The sequence below is a fragment of the Calonectris borealis genome, chromosome 1 (genome assembly GCF_964195595.1).
Source record: "Calonectris borealis chromosome 1, bCalBor7.hap1.2, whole genome shotgun sequence".
NCBI lineage: Eukaryota > Metazoa > Chordata > Aves > Procellariiformes > Procellariidae > Calonectris > Calonectris borealis.
Window position 1 is genome coordinate 196,660,318 of NC_134312.1, and position 21,909 is coordinate 196,682,226.

Below are 21,909 nucleotides of genomic sequence, written 5' to 3' on the forward strand. Positions count from 1 at the left end.
TGCCCACATTAAACTAGCATTCACCTTTGGGTTTAGCCCCATTCTTCTTCTGAAAGTAGTTGTTTCTCCCCTCCCGGTCACTGATGTCTTGGGAAGAATTAGGGAAAAGATGAGGGTATCTGGGCTCCTGGCTGCAGGTGTGAAGCCTGGTACACCACGAAGTCCATCCATATGCAGATAACCGTGCTTTGAACTGGCTGTCAACAAATCAAACAAAACGGTGGCGTTTTCACATGAGAGAACTTCACGTGCTCTGGAAATAACCAGCGGGGAGAGCAGCTACTTGCGGTCACGTCTCTAGAAAGCATTGTGCCTGCAGGGATCTGTATCTGGGTACTGCTACTTTCTCATTCTTCACTCTCCATCAAATCCTCAACTTTTGTTGCATCCACCAGCAGGGCCAGATGATTTTCATTGTGCTTTAAAAGCTGGAGCAGAGCAGTAGCATGCAGCAGTGAGTGGGACCGGTGATATTTACTCAGACTGCTGCTGCCGTCTCTGTTTTACAGAGCATCCCTGAAGGAGCACAGGAACAACAATGGACCTTCTGCTGCTGTCTCCAGAGAGAGGAATAGTTTTGCATGCATTTCCATTGCAGGCAAATGGAAACCCCAGTGTCACCTGTAGTGCTGTGCGTTCACTTCCTAGCGAGGGGCTCGGGCACTGGGCTTTTTCCTGATGCCGACACAGCTTTGTCCTTTCCCTCTCCTCCTGCACTCCAAGAACAAGCCCGAAGGTAATCAGAGTAATCAGTCCTTTCTCCTCTCCACGCTGGGAGGCATTCGGGGATGGTGCAGGGAGCCAAAGCCAGCATGTGGCTTCTCTGGGTGTGAAATGTGGAGTTCAACATCGGGGAGAAAATCTTCATGGGTTCCTGTGCCTGGGTCTCATTACAAAATTAAGTGATTACATTTTCTGCTTTGTGTGTGTTTAGATTTTTAAAAGGCATAAGCACTTTCTGGTTTCAAAGTGAGAAGCAGTAAATACACTGGTACCAGAAGTGGCTTTTGAGTGTTTCTTATTGTCTTTATTTTCGAGCAGGGTATTTTAGCTCCCATATAAAGAGACACTGCCAGCTTTCGCTATACGGGATATGCAAGCTACCCGGGGCTCTGTGCCATTGCCTTTCCCCTGACTTCGCTGTGTATGGATAAGACCATTATTTCCATAATGTACAAGTAAAAGCACATTGGTAGCGTGGGCATTTCCAGTGATTAATGCTGGAAAGGTTAGGCATGGATCCCTTGTTGAGATATCACTGTGCTCTAGCAAGGATCGCTTTGCTACTGTGCACAAAGTGGTTTGTTGTTCTAAAAGCAGTAAAGTGGTTTGTTGTTCTAATATTATGAAGGTTGTTTTATTTCGATGTACTGGCCAAAATCACTTGAGCACTCTGTTGTTCTCAGCCTGAGGCTCCTCACTGCTCAGTGTGCAGCTGGAGGGGGTATTTTTCGCTTTTTGCATATCAGCAGAGCAGGAATGCTCTGGCAGTGGGAATACTACGGAATCACATCTCAGCTGAGAGACAACCACTTTTTAAAACTGATCTGGCATGACATGAAGTGCTTGGTTTTTTGGAAAAGGAACAGTAGACTCTGTTGGGGGGCCCGGAGCCACTCAGTTTGTCTTAAGATTAAAAATTTAAGGTTGGGATTCTTATCACCTAAACTTAGCTTTTCAGGAGTCAGGCATCTAATCTAAGCTAGCCATGTTGGCTGTCTGGTCAGAGGAGAGATGGCTTGCCAAAATATGGTTCATCCCTCCGAAGACAGCTGCCAGCATAGATGGAATGACTTGCCCTCTGCCTTTGTTTGTAGTGCATTTGAATCTTAAGGTAAACACCAACCTTTCAGACGGCTTTGAGGGGAATCCACTTCTAAGTGTTCAAAGCTGCTGTAGAAGACTTCTCTCTGAATTGGGAAATTAATATTTTCTCCATGAGATTATGTTGTTGGGGTGGGGTTTTTGACCAGCATGTTTGCAACAAATGCCAAACCTGTTAAGAAATTAGCAGATGGGGGTTTCTTCTGGCTTGGTTTGTTTGGTTGGTTTTTTTTTCAAATGTATGTCAGTATTTTCCAAGGGAGGTGTTTGATCTGAGACAGGCTTGTATGTCAGAAAAGGTTTGTACTGACCCCTCAGAAAACAGAATTCTGGTCCCTCCTTGGGGAAGAGAGAGTGGTCACAGAGCTGAGAGCAGGAGGGTAAAAGAACAGGGCTCTTGGCATCTCCTCTCCCATTTGCTAATGAAACAAGCCTACCCAATACTTAATTTGGTAGATTAACAAAAGAAGCTATCCCTGCAGAGTTGGAAACAAGCTTCATTATGCCATGTCTTAAAAATTGCCAACAAGTCTCTACAGGACCTAATTTAACACATTCATTTGCTCACAAAAGTGCTTGAAGAACAACAAACCCGTCCTGTAAAAGGACAAAGAAACTCTCTATTCCCGCATTTTGTCAAGCTGAACCAATCATAAAAGCAACTGTACCCTTCTCTGCTTTATTTTGCACATGTATATTTGATTCTGTACAATGAGGGAGAGTACCCATAAAACTTCCCTGGGGCTCTGGAGTGCTTTGGACTCTTAACTAAAACACCCCAAATGCCTCTCACTAGAAGACCCCACCAAACATGCCAATTACTTCTACAACAACCCAAAATGCCCAGAGGGCCAAGCACCAGGTAATAGCACTCACAGGCAGGGGATTTGGGGAAAAAGAAACAACTGGTTTTATTCATGTACACACACACATATACTTTTATAAATACATATTTTGAGATACATATTTTTCTATGTTCATCTATCTGATCAGTACTTTTCTTTGGCTTCTCAAGAGCTGCTGTTCCCCAGTAGGAGGAACTCCCTTGGGAGGAATTATCTGATCAATATGTGACAAGAGCATCCATCACACATTGCTCCTCCTTACACAAATTCCCTGACAGTGAGCCAAGGTCACAACCGGGAAGGGGTTGTCCCCGCAGGACTTCGACAGATCTGGTCACCTACTGTGTGAGAAAAGGGCAAGGAGTGATTCAGAGTCCCTGTTCTCCACAGCTGCAAAGCCAGGACTCGGTCTGGAAATGAGAGAGAAAAAACAGGGCTGCACCCAGACCTGCCACACTACGGACCTTACAAGCAGAAACCACACTGAAACATCTAAGACGGACTTAAGCCAACCACTTAGGCTTGGCATTTAGACCAGACCACGCGAATAGCTCACTGATCTCCTGAATTTAGTTGCCACAGCAGGTGCTTCAAGCCTGATCTCCAAGGTCACGGTGTGCATGACCCAAGCCCACAGGAAGAGGATGTCTTCTCCCCACGCTTGGCTGGTGGAAGTCAGCCCCATGCCACAGTATAGGCTTTCCCAGGAGACAACAGATCCCCTCATAGTCTCAGCACAGGCCAATAAAATACTGCAGGCTGTGCTTAGTTTCCACGCATAAACAGCCAGGCATTAGTGATGTTCTTGGGATTAAGCATGTGTGAAAATACTTTGCCAGAAGAAGGAAAGAAAGAGTATGAGAATGGAGGCCGGTGTTGAAGAGACAGATGCACACTCTGCTAAGTGTTTAATGCAAACAAAATATTGAGGACAAGATTAAACACACGCTGCCCAAACTATACAGCTACTTGTTCATAAGCTTGTAAAACATCACATCAAATCCTGTTAAACTAATGTGAAAGTATTTTTGAAATGGGAAAACCACTCTCACCTTTTTCATTTTTTCCAATAATTTCTAAGTCTATAGAGATCTTGTCTCTACCAACATTTTAAGTGCTTATTTATATTTGGTAGCATGTAAATCCACTTTAAGAAAACACCTGTCTTTAGATTAGAGGGTTGAATGAAAGGCTTAAATGCCGAAGATATCAGCGCATTCATTTATTTGTCAACATTCCCTGATACAGCGATCCTGTGATGCATCACTTGGATGCTCATTACTGAGAGGGAATGGCATTGCAGTCAGTGAAATGAAACTTAATCTAATGATTGCATGCCAGCAGCAGAAAAAATTGCTTTGCAAAAGAACATATAAGCAAACTGTTTATTTGTTTCCTCAAGCCAGTCAGTACAGTGTTCAGTGTTGCCCACCTTGCCTCCTTGTTCCTCTTGATACTACAGGCTGTTGTTTATTTAAGGATTCAACTGCAGAAAAGGAAAAACAAATGCAAAAGAAACAAGTGGAAAAGAAAAAAACTTACCACTTTGCATATAAAACTTCAAATTCTACAAAATATTGCCAATGGCTTAGAAGATACAGAAAATGCAGTGGTCGCTCTCATGGGTTTGGTTCTTGTGTAATTTCAGGAGGGCACACACTGCTGCCATGGCTCACCAGGCAGGGAAGTGACGGTTCGGTGCTGGTAAGACTACGGCAAACACATGATGCTCAACTCTACGCTAATATTTCTACTCTGAACCTGTATTAGTACCTGGGCAGTACATAAGGACTAAGGCAAAATCAGATGTAAGAATGGGCAGGGTAGTGTTGGTAAACGGCTGCGTTTTAATGAGAATGTATTGCCTTAGTCCCTGAGTTTATGAATTGCTTAGCTACGTGTTCCTCCTTATTGCTTTTCTCCATCCTACAGGCTGCGAGCTACTCTAACGTAATACTCTTGCATTTCCATGCTCAGACTGTGTTTCTCATGTCTCTTTTAACCTGACTCATATTTGCAACATTCTAGGCTTGGATGTGATTAAGAGTCACCAGATGGTATTACTGGAGATGGTTTTGCTGATCTCATTTAAACTGACTTATTTAAGACCAGTTCCTTCCTGAAGAAATGTTTATGGCCAAGCGTGATACATTGCCAGTCTCAGTTGTGGAGAGGCTGACGGGTAAAATCTATTTTGTCTAAATGAGCTTTTTTCCAAGACTGATGTGTGGATTCTGCCTGTTGGTTACATCTGTGCAAGCGAGCAGCCAGGAGCCTTGTAAATCCAAAATCAATCTATGGAGAAGTTTGCCTATATTATTAAATTTGCTAGGATCCTAGAAAGAATTGTAAAAGTCTGATACTCTCGGGAGCTGGAAAAGCCAAAGCAGTGTGAGAGCTCTGCTGGATCACTGACAGCCTACAGAAATGTGCTGCTTTGAAAATCAGTTCTTTGTCAAAAGGTTTGCGGGCATATATTGCCTGCGAAAGCTAAAATGGAAATGCATTTTTTGTTTCATCATGCTACACACAGTAATCAGGAATAGAACAATTCAGTCTGATGACAGTTTTCATTCCTTTTCTTTTAGGGGAAAAAAAATACTGAATAGCTTTTTGTTTTTCAGTACTTGCCTTGTTCTTCTACTCTAATGTACAGCTTTTGCCCACTTTTTCAACTGCCACTTATACACTTTCTAAAGCACAGGAAAATTAGTTTTTCATACAAAAGGGAAGAAGTGTTTCATAAATAAGGAAAAGCGGGAGTTCACTTTTACAGCAGTCATTTTTCACAGAAAGGGCAGGGAAAGTGAACAAGATCTTTGTTTGGTGGCATTTTTAATACTCTTGAAAATACTCTGTAATATTCCGTGTAACCAGTCTCTGTTTAAAAACTACCTCTTGCATCTACAAAAAAATCTGCAACAGTGAACTAGAAAGGATACATGTTACATGCCATATTAAAGCTATGAAGAAAAAGGGATCTAGACATGTTTTCTCCAAGCTTTCACGTCCTCTTCTTGTTCTCTTTCAACAATCCTTTAATGATCAGCTCCCTCACTGTGTCCTCCGTGTCCTATATAAGGATCCTTCTGGAAAAATGAAAGGTTTCCAGACCTGATGCAACTCTCAGCTGGGCAGTGGGACTCTGCCCATATAGTTTAATAGCAGCCAGGCTGTGCCCCGAGGACTTGACGTCGCAGACTCCAAAGCACACGCTGCGATCACTGAGTAGCCTCATTTAGCAGAACAGCCAGCCTATAACCTTCTCACCTCTCTCAGGAGAGCGTTGAGGTGTTTTAAGTGATGCCATGTTTGTAACGCTTCCAAAGTTACTTCATCATTCATGTTTGAAAACCGAGTTAATTAAGTGACAATAGCAAGTTTTGTGCTGCAAAGGAAACAAAAGAAGAACATTTTCTTGCCTCCAGGTGATTATTATTTAAGCCTTGATCCTGCCAAAGTTTATGCACCTGCTTAAGTACGTAACTAGTTCTCCTTGCTGTTAAGTAATTCATTCAGCCTGTGCCCACTGACTGTTGCCATGGCGGTACCGGTTTCATGCTGAAGGTCCTGCATAAATGTCTGCAGCATCCCTGGCATCAGATCTCTGGAGCACAAACAATACCAAGGGCCGGGTGGGTTGGTGCAGAACAGCCCTGAGCGACAAATCATGGTTAACTTTCCAGCTAAGCAGTGTGTGGAGCTGAAAACACCGTGTTGGTGGGGAGAAGTGGAAGAGATTGGAGAGAGATTCACCATGGTTATCTTCAGCTGTGTAAAAATTAAGCATCTAGTCTAAACTAATTGTGCAGGCTTTTTTCATAGTCAATGGAGTGAAGTTAAGCATCTCATCTAAGAGGTCAAGGTGGTGGATGTACCTTGCTCCACTGATGACAGATGGAGGCCGGACAAGTAGCTTTGATAAGATATCCAATATTTTTAGGGGACTAAATTTAGGTGAGTTGAATCCCACCTTTAGCATCTGATAAAGAGAATCTGAAAACGTGGCATAAGTTTTTGCACATGGACAAACATTGACACTATTGCTTCTCATTCATTTGTTGTGCCCGCAGCGGGCACCCAAGACACCAGCCCATTGCCAATGACAGACGCAACATAAGCGAGTAGTGAGACTGATGTCTGACAAATTCTCCTTTCATTTAACTTTTAACTAAAAGCATTTTAATAAATTAATAGAACTAAAATTAACAAAAACTAATGAAGCTCCTTAACAGCAGCTACACATACATAGAACAAACTCAAACGTGGTAAAACCTCAGTCCACTCAGTCTTTCAGACTCTGTTACTCTCTTGCAGACAGTAAACCAATTAGATGACTTTTAGTGTTGGCTATTTTGGGAGCAGTCGCCCATACTACACAAACACCTATTACTGTCCACATAGGCCTTGGGACTGGAATGAGAAAGGGAGGCTGGAATTAAACCAAACCCTCTTGGTTCTTATGGTCATGATGAGTGAAAGTGAAAATAGAGAAAAAAAAATCACTCCCAACACTGGCAGCATTCAGGACCCAGGTGACTGTGAGCTTGGAAGTAACACGGAATTCAGGCTCCTGTTAATTTGACCGGTCCCTCTCTCACCTTATTGTAAACCAGGAATCATTCAGATTACGTCAATGGAGTCAAACTCATATAAAATTACGTAAGAGCTCAATGCAGCCCAAAGACTCTCTGTTAAAAAAAAAATTTCAATATGCAAGACTCCATTCCCCAGAGCTATTCTTTCTGTATTTTCCCCTTTAAATCTGAAAGAAAGGGGACCATTCAGCAAAACAAAAAGGAGTTATTCAGTGTTTCATATACTGACAACATTCATCCTCAGGAAGTCTTTGTCGATTGTGCCTCGCATGTATAGTAATAAAGTAAAAGAAACACAAAACTGTGGTGTCTCCATATCCTATAGATGACATGAGACTATTGTCCCGTTATGCTCAAACAATGCACCACCGCTCATGGAGAGTCTCCCCAACAACAGTAACCAGTTACCAGAGGTCAAGCAATCTATTTAGCCAATTAAAAATAGCATTTCTAGACACTGCTTCATTCAGATATTGTTTCTGGTTTGGAGACTAATGAATGATAGAAAATAAGGCAGATGAAATGTTATATTACATTGACATAATGTATGTAAACAACAATTATCTCCTCAACACAAATTCCGAGATGGGTTTTTGTTTCAGTTCAAGTAGCATACAATCAGATTTGAGTGTCATCTGAGTGCTACATGTAATTTAAAAAATATTCAGAGAATTAATACGCATGCGTGCATATAGATTTAGAGCCTATATAAACATATGTTTATGTATATATACATATGCATATGCATATAAGCAACAGCCTTAAATTACAGACATAGGAAGATCCTTAAGTTAAAAAACCTGAAGAGTTCTAACATAGTGTAGATAACAAACATGAAAATCAAAAGAGCAAGAATGATTTCGTACTTCAATTTAGTATTTTTAGTACTAATTTTATGAATAGTAAATATGAGCTATAATGGGAGCTCACTAACGTTTAGCTTCCCACTGGAGACCCTTAGAGTGAAAAAAAAAAATATAAATTAACCTAGCCATCTAATAATGTAAAAAATAACCTGCTGCAGTCAGCAGGACAGAGGCATGATGAAACGCAGTCAGTACTCCAGGGTCCCCGCTGAGTTTGGCGCTGCGCAGCTAATAGGCTACGCTCAGCCTTGGGCTGCAGCGGCTCCTGTAAGGCATACATGAAAGCTGGGATCCTGGTAGCACCAACAAGCAATTTGAGCTTCAGCTCTCATGTTTAACAGTTTTACAAAGCCATTTTCCTTCTACATCCTTGGTCGGACTAAGAGTGATTTCTGGTGCTCTTTTACTGTCCTCTGTGAACATTAACTATGTATTTTTCTTTAATTATTTTCTAGACAATTTCTTTTGCAACATTGAGGTTTGCAACAGCCATTCCCCAAAGTCACAGATTCTTGTTCCTTTTTCTGCAGAGCTGTCATTTAATTTGATATGGCACTTTCGGGGATCTTTGACCCCCCCTCTTCTCTGGCAAATTTTAATAATTTTTGCCACCACAACCCTTATGACCAGTTGTACAGGACTTTTTAATTTCCACATATTTGATTTCCTGATATTAAAGAGTATTTTACTGCTATGTTTTGTAAATCTTTTGCTAAACTCAATTTTCAAGTTCAGAGCTTGAGCATTATTTCAGTGTCCCCTTTAGTTCCTCCTTGTTGTCAGGAAGCTGATCCAGGATGGATCTTTTAGCTTCTCTGCTAAAACTTCTCCTTCCTGTTTCTTATCTATTATAAAATAAGGAACTTCTTCCAATTGTTTTCAGGTTATTTTTCTGTACCAACGGGACAGATGTATCTGTTAATTCCTAGATGTATGGATAGTTAAACCACCTCAAGAACGCTGGTGATTTGAGCACTCTCTAAAATAGGCCCAAAAATTTCTCCTCATTCGTGTTAGTCTTTCCTTCTCCTATTCCACCTTTGTACCCTCCTCTATTAATCTTCACCCTCGCTCTTAGGAGTTCCCTGACATAATTTATGACATCAGTAACTGTAACACCACTATGTCATATCTCTGCTACGCCCATTAGATTGGCAGAGCACGGTTCCTGCCCGGTTCAGCTGCATCAGGAAGGTCAGGAATAACCTCTGGCACTCGGTATCCCTTGGTTGTTTCCTTTCGTCTTGTATTTGTACATAGGTACTGCAAACGTGAGGGGGGAAAATAAATCCTTAAAGCATATTGAGGCATTCAGGGGCACGATGTGAGTTGGTTTAAAGAGCTGTGCATTTTTATTTTCCGGTAACATCGGTCTGACGAGTAACTTAAAAAGTAAACAAATAAAGCATGGTTCTGCCTGGTGGTGTGTATTATAAACTCTACAAAATCTCAGAGGTCCTTTTGTTGCATCCCTGCTGGCTCTCAGGCAGGTGAGGACCGCTAAATGCTATTCCCAGAACTCTGTTGGCATCAATGGAGGGGCTGGTAGAACCCAATGCTTGACACAGAAGCAGCAAATAGGCAAAAATCAATGTTCTTCCAAAGGGAAAGGAATCAGCTTAGTACGAAAAAATATCTGAAAACACAAGATCTGAGGTTTTTACAGAGGCCAGCACTAGAAACTGACAGTGCGTGGGAGCCAACAGTGGGTGGCAAGCATGCTGCAGGATCTGGCCCTCATTTCCAGTGCAGCTTTTTGCCTGAACGCTCCCTTGTAAAGGGCCTGAATTCAACAGGACCAAGTCATACTGAGTTCAATGCAAACTTGGCTCCATAAGAGTTAAAAAAAATGGCCACGTGTTTCTACAAAGGTATTAAAAGTATCCTGTTGACTAGCCTGGTGTGTTCCTTGCTCAATATCTTGCCTCTGTGGCTGCCAGAAAGGGAAAGAATCCTGATCTGTCCCACGGCCAAACCCCAGAGAATTAAACCCTTTGTCTCAAGAGCCTTTCACCTTCTCAGGCTGCTCTGAAAATCTGGACAGAAATCAGAAGCAATGGATGTTCTTGCCTTAAAAGAAATTTCATGGTGGTGTGTTCCTTCTCCTGAAGATGCTCCTGTTCGCAGCCTGTCTCAAAGGGAAAATGCTGGAGCACAGTATGGGGCTGAGAGCTTTTAATGTCAGTCTTGGAGCGTAAGTTTGACGTGGTCTCCAACCCCAGCAATAACAACTGTCGGGAGAGAGCGCTGCTCTGTTGAAAAATGGCAATCGGTCTTACATGTTATCGATGGGTTATTCTGCCATTAAGGCTATAAAGGACATGAAGTTTTATGCTTCAGGGCATAAACCAGCCTCTCTGGCAGCCTTGGCAGAAGTGGAAATTTAGCAAATAAGAAGATTATAACGTGATTGTCCATCATGGGGGTTTGTGTGTCTTTCTCTGAAGCATTTGGTGCTGGCCACTGCTGGAGACAGGATATCGCATTGGCTGGACTACTAATCTGATTTAGAATAACAGACCTTTTATTCCTATTAAGCATGTCTCAGTACAGAGTCAGGTTTCAACTAGTACTGATGGCCATGAAACACTGAAACCGCAGCCCAACCTACCCATAGATACCTGGCACAATTCTTCTCAAAGAGAATACAGCACAGCAAAATTCTACTTATTTACTAATGCTATGTCATATTTTTCAAATGAGGAGCAAAATAGCAGTTGTATACTTCATCATTTTCCCCCACAAATTGCCAAAGTAATGATGATGAATAATTTTGTACCTGGACGGCTAAATTCACATGACAGTTCTGCAAGGGAGACATAATGGAAATAAGATTTGTGTATCTGAGTACAGGATTAGGTCCCAAAAGCAGAATAGCCTTTTTAGCTGTCCATGTTGCTAGCACTTCTCTCGAACAGCACTTCCCTTTTCTCTTGATCCTTGGATGTGGGAAAGATTTGTTTTCAGACGTGTATGCCTGTAGCACTTGCTCGGGGTTTAGCTGCAAGCTGATCCCGTCTGCAGTTATGCTTTTGCAGGGTCCCTTGTTCCAGACGGCTACCGCTGACCACAACTCTCATTTCCTCTCTGTGCGAATGTGAAATGAATACTATCATAACAGCCTTTCTTAATACATGCCAAAGAGAAAAGACCTTTTTCTGTTTTATATTTGACCACACCGCATTTCAAATACATGACCTCACCTCCATGAAACCGGTGGGATTTATCCCTTTCGTCATACATACATTCATAGTACAACTTCTACCAGGACCATCACGCAGCACCTCTTTTTATTCATTTGCCCAGCACACAATCATCCTAACTGACCTCTAGCATGTACCAGCTGTCCTGGATCCTCCATTTGTTTGTGCTGTGTCATCATAGCTGAGAGCCGGGGAAAAAATCACGCAAATGTGATATAAATGTCAACTGTAGAGTAAACCTGGTACTATGAACCTTTTGGGACAGAAACCTTGATATGTGCTTGTATGTGCTGTGCCTTAGACAGTGGATTTTGGCCTGCAGTCATAATTGTAGATTCAAATGTATAATAATAAGAATAAAAAAGCTAATTCTTCATGCCTTCTCTTGGACAGCACAGCTGCGTGTCAAAGAGAGAAACTGATCCTCATTTATACAACACTCAGCAGAAAAGTTGACCAACCAGAGTGCGTACATGAAGTAGCAAGGACAGTCTCCCTGACTCCTCCTGTACCCCACTGCTTCATCAACATGAAATGCATGATCCTTCCTTTTAATGGACTGTTAAACCAGAGACAAGAAAGCAAAAACCATAGAATCATGCTGATTTAGGTTCTGCATTCTGTCCTACGGTTATGTCCTATGGATGTGCTTATCTTTATGCGCCACAGATGAGCTCATCCATCTAAATAATTTAAAAGAGCCATCTCGAATGCAGCGGATGTGCCCTGCTGCTGCCTGCTTGCCTTGCTGACACCTCATCCACTTTGCCTGTGCCTGTTGGTGTCCTTACTTGCCTGACGTGCTTGAGCACATGGACTTCTTGATGCTCAATCGAAGGGTATTTCCATATAACCTTTGGAAATTCACCACCACAATTATGAAACCCTGCTGTCTGCCCTGCCTCCTTGTAGCAGAGGAGGTGGGAAGGGCCATGCATCTTCCCCTCAGCTGTCGCAGCACGGCCAAGGATGTCATTTTGAGTTGCTACCAACTTCAGTTTACGTCAGGAGACAGCTGTGAGTTGCAGTGCCTGAAAAGCAGACACGGTGTCTATTCTCCCACCCCTACTATGAGGGTGCCAGTGGGGAGGGCATGGGCAGGGCACCACCTAAATTACCCTGAGATCACCTCGAGGCACCTGTACAGGGCTGCTGTCCGTGTGGAGTGAAGAGCTGGTCTGCAGGATGGCCTTGGAGCAGATCTCCAGAGCCTGTTTAAACTTGAGCTGTTATACGTAAGTTGTTTTTTTTTTTTTCAAGGAAAAGCCCACATTAATAACGTTCTAAGTATAAACTCTATTCAGCTAGATCTATTTATAATTCTTCAGTCTGTCACTGATTTAACCAGAAAGTCATGTGTGCCCAGGAATGCATATTATTTGGGATGAAGAGACATCCTTCAGGGCTCATCCCTTGGACCCTCATCTATGAGTATTATTATTTAGATGCTTTATAAAAAAAGAAAAAAGAATGAGGAACCCTTGTACTTTTCCTGTCTCTCAAAGTTACCTGATTGGAGAAAAAGTAAGCAATGCTTCAACGATATGCTAATACTCCCACAAACACAAGCTTTTTTATCCTGTTGGTGGCTAGTAGACCTGCCTGAGATCGGGGATGATGCTACAAGGTACTATAAAACCATTTATCAGGGGAGAGTCACAGTCACAGCATCATTCGGGTTGGAAAGGACCTCTGGAGTTCACCTACTCCAACCCCTGCTCAAGCAGGGTCAGATGGAGCAGGTTGTCCATGTCCAGTTGGGTTTTGAGTATCTCCACAGAGGCTCCACAACCTCTTTGGGCAACCTGTGCTAGTATTTGGTCACCCTCACAGTTAAAAAAAGTCTTTTCTTATGTTCAGATTGAATTTATTGGGTTTTATTTTGTCCCCATTGCTTCTTGTCCTGTCAGTGGCAATCAGCTTGGATCCCTCTTCTTCATTCCCTCCCACCGGGTGCTTATACTGATGAGTTCCCCCCAAGCCCTCTCTTCCCAAGGCTGAACAGTCCCAGCTCTCAGCCTCTCCTGAGAGATGCCCCAGTCACTGCATCCCAAAAATGTACTTTCTAAGCAAACTAGGCTGACAAGGGAGTGACGTCCCCAAAGTCACACAACGTGTGACAGCACAGGATCCTCACAAAGGCCACACAAGTGGGGCCACTTCTGCTGGGCCCCAACTCTTCTCCTAGGCATCAGACGGTGCTACTTGCTGTCAAATCTGTCTTCTGAAGTTGGTAGCTTCATGCTATTTTGGAGCAGAGTATAAAGAAAAGAATTATAAAGCCTGAAAGGGACACTGTCTTGCCAGGGGTTGCCTTCGCTGCATAGGATCATAGAGAAGAAAGGCAGCCCCAAACTTTTAGTATTAAAGGGAACAACTGTGTCTTAATTTCCTGTGGTTTTACATGAGATCTGTCCCCGAAGGAACCAGGCTGCATCTGTCACAAGCTCCACCTTCTTGATTTTCTTGATTTTTTTTTCTTGGACAGTTTTACACTACTGGCATATGAATGTCTCTCTCCACACCCCTCTCAAAAGGCCTACTCAGTTCTTCAATAGATCTGCACCTGGTGTAGGATTCTTTTGTATCTTTGAGGTGGGATGCAGTTTTCATCAGGCACAGCCTTCCTTTGTTGAATGCTGGTATCTGGGAGCAGCCCGGAATAAGGAATAAAATACCCGTTACAGACACCATTTCAGATAACATGGTGCCACAACAAACCAGGATGGCTTCTGAAGGGGGCACTTTACATGCTAAGTCCCCTTTCTCCAGATGTTTCCAAGTTGGAAGTCATCATTTCCACCATGAATCTTACAGGAGCTTTTTTCATTAATAGAACTACACAGTTTGAAAAAAAGAAAAAAGAAGAAGAACCTTGATATTTCAAACTCTGAAAAAAGAATGTAAGAAATGAGAATTACAAAGAAATGCTGTGCAGGCTCAGACTTGCAGAACTGGGGTGCAAAAAAAAAAAAACCCCAAAGCAATACAATAAAAATTTCCTTTTTTTTTTTTTTTTGGAAGCCGTCCAAGAGTACAGCACACAGCCCACACGTTGGGAACGGGATCCACGGAGAAAGGGCTGCAAGGGGAGCCCCAAACGCCCTGAGGTAGCTGCAGCCGCCCTTGGGAGAACAACGACTTACGTGGTGTTTGCCCGGCTGGCGGGGGGGTTGGGTTCCCTGCTGCCAAGGCGGGGAAGCGGCGCCGAGGCCCCGGCGGCCCCCCGGGGACCCACCGTGCGCCCCCGCCCTCTGCCCGCCGCCACCGCAAGGCGAGCGCGGGGCGAGGGGCACCCCCGGCGGGGCGGGGGCGAGGGGGGCGCCGGAGCCCCGCGGAGGCAGGCCCCGCACCGCCGCCGGCCGCTTCCCCGCCCTAGCAACAGTTGCTGAGGAGCGGGGGCGGGGCTGCGGCGCGGCGGGGCGGGGCCAGGCTGGCACCGCCCCTCTCCCCTCGGCAGCCTACAAGCCCCATGGTGCCGCGCGGGGCGGCGGCGCATGACGCGACGGGAGTCGGGGGGGAGGAGGAGGAGGAGGAGGGGGTCCGTCTCTCCCCTGCCGTGTCCCCTTTCTCGGCTCGGCAGACGCCATGTTGGTTTGAGCCGAAGATGACAGGGGGCGGCTGCGGGCGAGGATCTCGCTGAGGACCGGCACCTCCGGCTCGCAGCGGGGCGAGGCAGCGCGGCCAGCGCGGCTCGCGGGGGAGGGGGGGCGCCCCTGCCGCGCCGCCGAGGGCGCCCGGAGCCGCCGTAGGACGAGGCGGGGGAGGGAGGGCGGGCTGAGGAGGCGGCGGCGATGCGAGCGGAGACCTGAGGCTGCGGGAGGCGGCCGCCGTTGAACGCCCCCCGGCCCCCGCCGAGTGCTGTCGCCGCCGGAGCGCCGCGGGGGAGGGCTTTCCCCTCCGGCCGCCCCTCAGGCAGCCCTCCCCGGCCCGTCTCCCCGCCAGACCCTGTTGAATGTCGCACACCGCCTAGGGGGGCCGAAGCCCGGCGTCCTCCCCAGCGGCTCCGGGCCCACCCCGGCCCTCCCGCCTCCCTGCCCCGCCGCCGAGGGCAGGATCGAGGTCCTGCCTGCCTGCCTGCGCGCCCGGGTCGCCTGCGCTGACTGAGAAGGTGACTTGGACGCACCATTATCCTGTGAATCATCCCGTCGTCATTTGTCAAGGCTGGGAGAGAAGGAAGAGGGAGAGAAGGGGGAAAAAGCCCGCACGCAGCTCATGTGGCGGTGTAGTCCTGCCTGGTCTACCTGGCACCGCTGGTGCTGCTGCTGCCGCCGCTGCTGACAGGGATCTGCTGCCATCTCTGGTCTCCCGCTGGCTCCTCCGGTACAGCCCCGGCGCCGCTTGCCCCTGGATATTTCTCCTCCTCAGCCGGCCGCCTTCCCCGCTGCGCATTGGGCACCTCTTTTTCCTAGGGGACGTGGAAGTTGCTGCCTCCGAAATTGACAGCGGTTTTGCTTCTTGAAGATCTCCAGCGGGCTGTTCTTGGTGCTTTTTTTTTTTTTTAAAGTTGATTTTAAGCCATTTAGGGTAACATCAAGATGTCCAGCAGCGTTCCAGCTGATATGGTAAGTCTTATACTCCTTATTTGATAGTGTTATTATGGAATAATGTTTATTTCGGCCTGTTCTGGCAGAGAAGATGGAAAGAGGGGCGTGGGAAGATAAAAAAAAAAGATCTCGGTTACATATTTAAGGAACAAAAGTTCCCAGTTAATAACCCCCCCTCCCACTCCAGATGCTGGTTCTGCTTTGCTTTTTGGTAGCGGAGTGAGAAATCTGCAGCGTCGCCTTCTGTGTAGCAAAGCAAGGGGGCATGTCTGCATTCTCTTACCTATGGCAGTTAAGATCTGACTGCTCTTGCTTATTTCGCGTAGCGCTGCTGTTCAGCTCGGCCGAGCATTTTTGGGGGGAAGATAAATACGAAGTAGAGCATTCAAAATGATTTACTCGAGCTTTTTCTCGTATTTTTTTTTCTTCCTAAACCAGCTGAAATTTAGTCTCAGCCTTCTTCTCTAAAACTTCGCTTGTTTCTTACCGACGCTTTGTCTTCCGATGTTGATGGGAAGTTAATCTCTTCACTTGCCGCCGGGTCAAGAGCGAGAGAGAAATTCTCATGCGCTTATTTACATGGCGAGGTCCTTTGTGCACTAGCTGCAATCTGGACATTTTTCAAGGGCACTCCTAGTACTTCTTATGGCGGACTGTACTTCAGCCTGTGTTGGGTACTCGGCTCGGTACATTTAAAATAGAAGGGTATAGCAGGGCGTGAGGAGGGAAGGTGAATAAGGTCTGCTAGGTAATCTTTCGTTCAGCAGGACTTTCCCCGTTTGTATATATTTCCATAAATCACTTAATTGGAAAAAAAAAGTTGTGGCTGGAGTTTGATAGTTCTTTATTTTCACGTATCTCCCCACCACTGTTTACATTTAAAGGTACTGTTTTTCTAAAAGCAGCAGACTTGTCCATGCTTTTTTTTCTTTCGGGATGAAGTTCTGTTTTGCGAGTAAAACCTGCCCCGGTAGTGATAACAATAAAACCCAGTAGCTCTTGTTTCATCCATCGATATACTATTAATGGTGCATATGTGTGACAAATGGGCTATTGAAATCCTTTAGTTGCTTACTTTCAGTGTTTCCTTCACAGCTTTTGTACTGCCGTCAAAATAAGTGAATTCTGCTAAAAAAACAGAAACAGTAAGATGTAGAGAATGATCAAACACGGTTTTAAGCTCACCTTTTTTTTTTTTTTTCTTTTCTTCCCCCCCCCCGCCCTCCCCCCCCCACCTTTCTCAAATACGATAAATAAATTTTGCCCGCTGGAAGAAAAGGGTGATGAGGAGACTATTGTCTCTGACTTTAAATCCTTTCAACTGTTAATTTTCATATATTTCTTTTTAAGGTCTCTCTGGCTGTTAGAGTACTCTGTCCCCCCCCTTCTCACTTGCACGTGTCCGTCTAATATTATATCACAGAAATCCTCTCCTTAGGTGTGGAGGGTTAGATGGAAATCTCTTAGTGCTGCTTTTTAAATTGCCTGGAGGAGTCCCTTGACGGTGACGTGAAGCACTCCTCTTCCCTCTCACCCTGGGCTGAGCACACTGCCACCTCCACGCTACTCCAGGTCCTGCCGCCTGCCTGGGAATCATGATGCTGCCACTAGGCTTGTAATATTTGACGTTTAACATCTTATACAAAATATACAAATTTTAAGATGGGTAAAATACTATTTTTTTTCTATGAAAACTATTTCCTTTTGTTGTTATGATGAAATGAGAATACCACTGACAGGGATAGCTGGCCTAGCCATGCTCTGTTTCTTCAAATCAGGAAGAAGCTTGTTATACATGGTGATGTTTAAATACTGAGTCATTACAAAAACATTTGAATGAAGATGTTACCAATGTCGGTAGAATTTAACTGAATAAATAGACATACTCTGGTCTGTCTTAGGATCGTTTTGTTGAGTTTCTGCATTATTAGCTGCAGCTTCTTTCTGAAAGTTTCAAGTGTGTTGTAGAAATTCAAGTTATTAAATACAGTTAATAAATATTACTTTGTAAAAAGAGCACTTGAAAACTCATTTTGGATCTCCTTTTGTCACCATCCTCCTTATTTCAAAGGAGCTTTTCAGGAAAGAAAATGGGATTGTTATTTGATGGCTCTTTAAAGAGGAGGCTGTTTACACTTACCTTGTTTACATATGTTTTTATTTAGTGTAGGATTTTGCAGTTTGCATTTCTCCTATCTACCCACTGTGTAATTTGCATTTACAAAAAAATGATTTCCCATTTCTGTAGGAGTTGGCATCAGTGTGACGGAGTGTTGTATTACGAAGACTCCATCAGATTTAGTAAATCTGCTATGAATTATTTAAGTATTATAATAATTATGTTTCAAACCGTTTATGTCAGATTCATGAACTAACCCTCTCATAATAATAATAATGATAAAAGTATTATAATTGCTGCTTCTTAACAAATGTGTTAATTTGTCTTCCTGTCCCACCTTTGAGAAGGATCTGCTATACATAAATTCATAGTAAATTATCAAATCTTCAGTAAGCTTTGTACTTGTATGTAGGCATAATTTGATCCAGCCTCCTTTTCTCTGACATTTAGTTGACTCCTTTCCAGAACTACAGCAGATTTTACCAGCTAACCATTTCAACATCACTTCTTAAATAATTAACACAGTACTTTATCATTTGCATTCCACTAATAAATTGGATAGTGACACACCACATTCCGGGTATTGTAGGTTTGTGGTGCATTATTCCTTAGCAATGTGCGCTGCTTACAGGTTAAATCTCCACTCCTGGAATGAAACCTGCTAATATTGACCTCTCTACTTGAGTAGTTTCATTAACGTAATTAGGACTGGACATGTATGGGGCAGTGTTTGAAGACTATACTGCATATCTAGAGCCTAATTTTGTTTCATTTTTCACATAAGTACTGGCGATTGTGATGGCAACAGGGCATCTCTGAGTATGTTCAATAATTTTATCAGTTTTGCCATTTGGTAGCAACTAGAGTTTGACTGAATAACCTCAAGGCTGTTTGCAAGTTGTATTTCTTTTGTAACAATAAAGAGACATGAGGTGGTTTATGGACTTGTGAAGTTAATGGTGCTGTTTTTTTGAGTGGACCAAACGAAAATGCTTTGGTATTTGTTTAAACGCTGTAGATGACTATTTTAAAATAAGCTATGAAAAACCTACACTCAGTCCAGAAGTTATTACTCAGTTGAATAATCCCCTTTATTTCAGTGGAGATAACACAAGTATCTGGGAAGCTGCATCTCTGTGTTCTGTGTGCATATGATACTTCTCCTTACAGATACAATTCTTCAGGGGTCTTAGACGTTCACAGTAAGGGGTCTGTATGACTGAAAACTATTACGGTGTCCGCTGTTTCCTGTGTCGGTGCATTCTATATAGGTATGAAAAGGCTCTGCCAGCACTTTCTTCCCAGGCAGTTCTTTGCATGCCCTCTAGGATATCAAATTCTTTTTCTGTCTGAGTAGTGACTGAGAGTGATGCTTTCGGCTCATGGTGGGTTTTTTTTTGTTTGTTTGTTTTGGGTTTGGGGGTTTTTTTTTGGCATTCGAGAAATAGCAGAACACTGAAATCTATCAAACACTTAAAGGTTTTCAATTTTATTATGTACAGCTATTGAATCCGTATGCTATACTTCAGAGATGGAGGTGGTATGGGAAAGATTATTTTCAATAAAACAATTTTTGGTGCAAGACATTTGCAGACTGCAAAAGGATAGAGTCTATGGTCTAAAACACTTATATACATGGACAATGTTAGAAAGGGGCAAAAGGTGGAAGAAGAATAACAAATAGAAACCCTGCTCAGTTAACGCCTTGTTAGCGTCAGCATCTTTAGTGGAAATGCATATCTAAATGTTCTTTTTTAGGAAATTTAGTATAAAATGGTGATGAATGGCTTAACATATATAAGGACTTCCTTTTTAATACATATTAACAGAGGCTAACAGGGGAAAAGGATGGACATGTAACTGACGCTACATCAGTAGGGGGATCTTGGCATCCAGGAAACAAGGTTCAGACAGCAGGGACTCAAAGGAGTAGCTGGTTGTATGGCAGCTGAGTTTTGTCCATTACTCAGTCTAAACAATTCTTTCATTTAAGAATAATAAGTGCAGTAGCATTATAATACGCTTGGAACATAGAAAATACTTTGTTCGCTCTCAGCGTTTTAATGCATCAGAACAAAATGTGAGAAGTCATGCATCTCTGTTCTTCTTTTTTAACTGCTTTTCCTTTTGCCTTCAGTAGATCCTTTTTCCTGGTTTTGAAAATTATTGTATTCCTAGTAGCCTTTGTGCATATAGTCATGTTAGTCCCTTAAGCTTTTTATAATAAAGGTCTAATTATTTCTTTGAATTTTTGTACTGCCCATGTTGAAAGTTCTAATTCATTACATTCTAAGATAAAAATAGCTTATCAGGTTTTTCTGTACAGATATTTTTTCCTTCCCTTTGTTTGCTGATTGTAACAGATAGAAGTATCCTATCCTTTGTCATTCTCAGTGTTTTGTTTTGGTTTTTTTGCCTCCTTTTGGAAAAGGAATTGGTGGGATCCGTGTTAGAAAGAAGAGCTTGAAGAAGCTCCTTCCCAACTCCTTATATATTGAGCCAGCCTCTGTAGCATATTGCAGTGTTTCTTGTAACAAGACAAAGAACCTACTTCTGTTATCTGCAGCAGCGGCCAGGGATAAACTTGTCAAAGCTGATGTTGAATGTATATATTTGGGTATACTTCAAAATGATTTGAATTTACCGTTTCCCCCACCCACGCACCTTTTTTCTTCCACAGCTTAAAAAATGTCTTGCCTGTTTATCTAACAACCAAAAAGAAATATCTTAGTAATGACTGGCATTTTTGTGTGTGACACTGTAGTGGAAATTCCACAGCATCCTAACACATTAAACATACTCTGAAACAGTGTTTGCGTGTCCTTCATCTCATTTTCTTCAGGGATGAACAGCTGTAACCTGTGGATGAGATAATGATTGATATTTATGCTGGGCCTTGGTGCAGCACTGTACTTCACATGGAAGTGTAGGCTGGCAGTGTAAACTGTTTCTTCCTTCCTGCCACCCACCCTTGTTGTTGTTGTAACCTGAATTGGTTTCTCTCTACTTCTGTTGTCTAACTCCGTGAGATACTGGAGGGGATGTGTACTGAAGGACATTTAACTCCTCCCTTGTAGGGAATGCTGGGAAGCCAGCAGTAGCTGCTGGCAGGTTCCAGCAGGGCAGAGAGACAAAAAACAAATGCTGAGTATCCGAGTGTAGCAAAATGATCACCTCTACAGCAGGAACATTGAATTCTGCATGTTAAAAAACTGCTAGACATCATCTGTGGGAACTGGATAGCTCAGTCAGGACTTGAATGGGGACAAATTGCACCTCTCAAATGTGGAATTAGGGACAACTTCAGGTACCGGTAATCTGTATTTCACCTTGGAGCTTGTGACTGCTGTTCGTGCATATCTAAACTTAAATTTTAGATCATTTGAGGGCCATAACTCTTTTCCTTGGCTTGGTTCAAGGCTGTATTAGGAAATTAGCCTGTCTGAACGCGGTCCTTGCAGCAGACTTGGTAAGCAATACTTTTATGATACTGTAAACAAAATGACTAAGGGCATGCTTTTCTGTTTTTTAACTGAGAGTTCTTCCTAAGTACAACTTCTGTGAATGTTGAAAGCCATGGCCACAGTATATGCACTAAGTGGGATTTACTTGTTTTACATTTCTGGTCAGTCAGCTTTGTTTCTCAGTAAAAGTCAGAATGTAAACTTTTGGTGATGTCTCTATATATGCTTATGCAATACTGAGCAGAATGGAGAGCTCAGTTCTGACTCAGCCTGTGAGTGCTACTCTAGCTTGCAGGAATCCAGAAATATCTGGAACGTGACTAATCATTCTTGTGGTTTTATGTAAAAGAGATAGTACAGCTTATTTTCAATCTTTTCTTTGTACAGTATTGGATCCACTAACTTGGTTATTTCTCGTTCTACCTACGGTGAAAGGCAGAGCT

General features: G+C 43.4%; 1 protein-coding gene across 1 annotated transcript in view; it reads left to right on the forward strand.

The window, feature by feature from the left end:
* The first annotated feature begins 14,867 nt into the window (after nt 1–14,867).
* UBL3 (ubiquitin like 3) overlaps nt 14,868–21,909 on the forward strand; it is a 57,883-nt gene continuing 50,841 nt past the window's right edge. The window contains exon 1 of the mRNA XM_075139829.1: nt 14,868–15,901. Within this exon, the coding sequence (XP_074995930.1) occupies nt 15,875–15,901 (27 nt within the window). The 5' untranslated portion in view covers nt 14,868–15,874. The remainder of the gene's footprint in view (nt 15,902–21,909) is intronic.